Genomic DNA, 4,271 nt, shown 5'->3' with positions numbered 1-4,271 from the left:
ATATTCAGAAGATACTAACAATATATTTCACTACCTAATAAAAGCTAATATGAAAACTAACCTATTTTATATTACTAAAATAACATTCATTATAGATTTATAGTCATATATAACAATACTAAATTTATAAAAGTACCCTAACTATAACTATATGCTTATTTATTTAAAAGAAGAAAATAAGAACACTAACTTAAAAGATCGATCGCTCCAATAATATGCTACGTCGCGTTCAGGTAGTTCATGTCGTCATCTCGTGCATCTACGTGCGTCATAATGTCCAAGTACCTCAAGAATAACAAGAAAAATATCCAAAATAAAAGAGAGAAAGAAAGTATAAAATGGAATGAAAATGACATTCCTCACATTTTAGACGATTTCCTTATAGAAGTGAGGATTAGACTTATCTTATTTACATTGTAAATGAATTGATGTTGAATATATCTCGTTTATAATGTAAACGAGATATGTCATGCGATGTAAATTGATAAATAAGCTATAAATTACATATATTGATAAATAAAATAATTAAATTATTTTATGACTATAAGACATTTTTTAAAATCTAATTTAAAAAATAATTTTTTTATTAATTTTAAAAAATATTTTCTATTCATTTTTAAAAAATTACAATATTTAGACAAATCAACTTATTATAGAATTGAATTTGATTTGGTGATTTATTATACTTGAACATTGAAAATGACTTTTTGACAAGTTTATCTCCATAAGTAAATAAAAGTTATCCCAAATGATGTATCAATGTATCATCTAGCAAAAAAAAATGAATAATGTATGAATTTGTAAGAATAACTAAAATTATTCAATAAGTGAAGTAACAAATAAATTCTTAAAAATTTATATTTTTGACAAGTTAATTTTTGAAAAAAAGTTAATAAAATTTTCTACAATAATAAATATAAATAAATTAATTTAAAAATAATATATTTATATTTTTTATTCTAAAAACTCTATTAATATTTTGTTTTTTAAAAATTAATTTATCTAAAATATAAATCTTTTAAAAGTAATTTGTCACTTTACTCTTATTCTAAATAAATAAGGATTTAACAAAAAAGATAAAACATATTAATTTTGAGTGCGATGGTATGGGAATGTGAAGTGAGAAGGAAAAAGGGAGAAGGCAAAAACCTTAGTATCGTAGCAGAGCACATAGTGTGGGAACCCCTAAATGGTTGTTCTCATACTTGTACCAAAAACTGCACTCTACATGTTTGAATCTTTGCTCATTGATGATGTTATCGATTGCTTCAAATATAACAACTTCAAGGTTCCTTTATTATTCTCTACAGCAGCAACAGCTTGTTCTTTCTGTGTCTCATTTTCACTCCGCCCTCACCCTCCACCTTCCACTCTCCTCCTCTTATCCTTTGGTTGGTACCTTCTTCCCCTTCCTAATTGTTTTCATTTCTGTATTCAAGTTCATAATTTCATTTTGAATAAATAGTCACTGCGCTCTAAATTATTGAAAAGTCTTGTCTTTTACATATTCTGCACTACAAGAGTACACATAAACTGTGATGATTGAGACATTAAAAGTAAAATGAAATAAAGGATTTGATCCAAGCAGATTAACCTAATGTCAAGTATAGCATTTGTAGTTTTGGAATAGTGCTACTAATGTTTGTTCAGCTAATTTAAAGTGTTCTTTGGGCTGCCATTGTTTTTGAAGAGAGAACAAGAAAAAAATTAGTATTTTTGTATTTTGTTTGGTATAAACTAAATGTAAAAAGAACAAATTATAAAAGTCCAATTTACTCTCAGTTTTTTCACACAAAAGCTTCAGAAAGAAAAATATAATAATAAAAAATATAATTATAAAAAAATTAATAAGAAAAATAAGTTGTATTTTTTATTAGTATTCGTGTGTCTTTTTGTCAAGAAAGATACAAAATACATTAAATCAGTATTTCAGAAAACAATGTCTGTCTCCATGTCTTCTACCAAAGATAATTTTATGTCTTTGTGGATAAACGCAGTGGGATACAAATAGTTTTCACATGTTATTATTGTCTTGGACTACCATTAGTTTAACATTCTTTTCATGAAAACCATAGAATTAATTAGTCTAATTAGTGATGACTCTCTTCCCAATGTAGTTAATATCATTTCTGATCTCAATTCTCAATCAATCTCTTTTGAATTTGTCTGATTTTAATCAGCAAAAGTTAATTCATTGGGAATTTTTAGTTTTTTTCAACAGCGGCATCTCCTGACAAAGAGATAGCAGCGGAGAAAGTCTTGAAGGAATTTCATGCCACAATTGAAAATGCGGCAGCATCAAGTGTCAAAGGTTATGCTGCATATATTGATAAGATGTGCAAGATTGGAAATCTTTCTGCTGTGAGTCAAATGCTACAAGATTTACAAGACAGGAACATTTCTATTCCCCCTAATGTGTATATTGTCTTGTTAGCAGAGGCAAGTCAGAAGAATGACATAGACCTTTCGTGTCAAGCCTTCAAGAAATTATTGTTGTCTTGTAAATCCCCAAGTGCAGCTTCATGTCTTAGTTTTGCCCAGGCTTTCACAAAAGCCAATGGTTGTATTGAGCTACTTAGATTCATTGAAGAAGTATCAGAAATAACTTGTTCGAGTACATCATTTGTAAACAAGATCATTTTCGCCCTTGCCAAAAGTGGACAAAAGGATAAGGCCTTGGTGATATTTGATTATCTTAAGAGTCGTAACTATAGTCTTGACTTGGTCACATATAATATTGTTCTAGATATATTGGGCCGTACAGGTCGTGTGGATGAAATGCTTGATGTGTTTTCAACCATGAAGGAAGCTGGTTTTGTCCCGAATACTGTTTCTTATAATACTGTATTGGATGGCTTGCGGAAGGCTGGAAGAACAGACATGTGCATTGTGTATTTTAAGGAAATGAGTGAGAATGGCATCGAACCGGATTTGCTTACATATACTGCATTAATTGAGAGTTTTGGCAGATCAGGAAATGCTGAGGAATCTTTGAAATGCTTCAGGGAGATGAAACTGAAGGGGATCCTCCCTTCAATATACATCTATCAATCGCTAATCAATAATTTAAACAAATCAGGAAAGGTTGAGTTGGCAAAAGAGCTTTTAGAGGAGATGAATTCATCTTCTACTCGTCTAGCTGGTCCCGAAGATTTCAAGCATAAAAGAAAACGAAGAAACAGGCTGACCGAGGGTCCCAAAGTTTGTTAGTTATGTTGGTATGCTGTTCTCTGTCATTTCTTAGTTGTAATAGCATTGCCGTAGGAAGCTGACCCTCGTGCATGTCTATGAGGTTGAATTGTTAGATATGTGCAAAGGAAAAGTGTAACATTGAATATTGATCAATTCATTTTGTTCTTTACTTATTGGAATGATCAGCTAATTTGTTGAGGCACATAGGGTGCGTTTGTTTTTGGAGACATGACAGAACAGACACTAAGACAGAGACAATAGAACAGAGACACTAAAAATGATCCTTTGTGTATTGTGTTTGGATATGGTATACAAGACACTAATGTAATGTCCAGTATTATGTTTGGATACACATAGGCAAGATTAAAATATTATATGAAAGGACTAAAATAGCCATGTGATTCCAAATTTTTCGTATTAAGTACAAACTAATTTAATAGAGAATGAGAATACATAGGAGTATAGGAGATTACAAGAAGAATTAGTTTATGAACCAACAAGGTAAAAGTGATATTGAAGTAATAACAATAACATAAGAAGAAAGGAACTATCCAGTCAAGTAAGAAATTCTACAAAAAGAAGAGAGTATCTAAAAAAAGAAAGAAGAAGAACGCAAAACAGAGAAGAAACTCAAATTAAGAAAAATAAGAAGGGATAATAGTAGAATAATAAAAAATATCTTTGGACAAAAAGAAAAAAATTTCATTAAAAAGTTCGTGTCCACCTTTCTAAATCTGGTGTCCATCATTGTCCTTCATAAAAGAGTGGATACAAAAATATAAAAAATTGTTCTGGAGACAATGTATTCAGTGTTCATGTCTCTGCCTCCAAACGCTTCCATAATGAATTTGCTTCTTCCAACACTTTTCGGATGAAACCAGTGCTTAATTGTTTAAGCATCCAGCATAAAAACAGGAGTTGGCTTATACTTGAATGAAGGAAAATATGAATAATGGCTAGCCTTATAAATATTTAACAGCTAGTATAGAAGAATAACCTTAGCTCTTTCTTTCTGGGATCACACTTTCTCTATTATATTTAACAAGTTTGGTTCAGTTGCAATTTCTAAAACCCCTCTG

The 4,271-nt window shown here is 30.3% G+C and overlaps 1 protein-coding gene across 3 annotated transcripts in view; it reads left to right on the top strand.

Moving 5' to 3' along the window:
• Positions 1-3,398, top strand: part of LOC107624499 (pentatricopeptide repeat-containing protein At1g11900-like) — a 52,196-nt gene extending 48,798 nt beyond the window's left edge. The window contains exons 1-2 of one of the 3 annotated variants that reach the window (XM_021113324.1): positions 1,077-1,391; positions 2,222-3,398. In XM_021113324.1, coding sequence (XP_020968983.1) covers positions 1,190-1,391; positions 2,222-3,210 — 1,191 coding nt within the window. In that variant the 5' untranslated portion in view covers positions 1,077-1,189 and the 3' untranslated portion in view covers positions 3,211-3,398. Of the gene's footprint in view, positions 1-1,076; positions 1,392-2,208 lie in introns of those variants that run through there. The other 2 variants (XM_016326992.2, XM_021113325.1) reach the window with 2 other exon arrangements.

Source organism: Arachis ipaensis, chromosome B10 (assembly GCF_000816755.2).
Source record: "Arachis ipaensis cultivar K30076 chromosome B10, Araip1.1, whole genome shotgun sequence".
In the NCBI taxonomy this organism is placed as follows: domain Eukaryota; kingdom Viridiplantae; phylum Streptophyta; class Magnoliopsida; order Fabales; family Fabaceae; genus Arachis; species Arachis ipaensis.
This window is presented reverse-complemented; position numbering and strand designations above follow the sequence as displayed.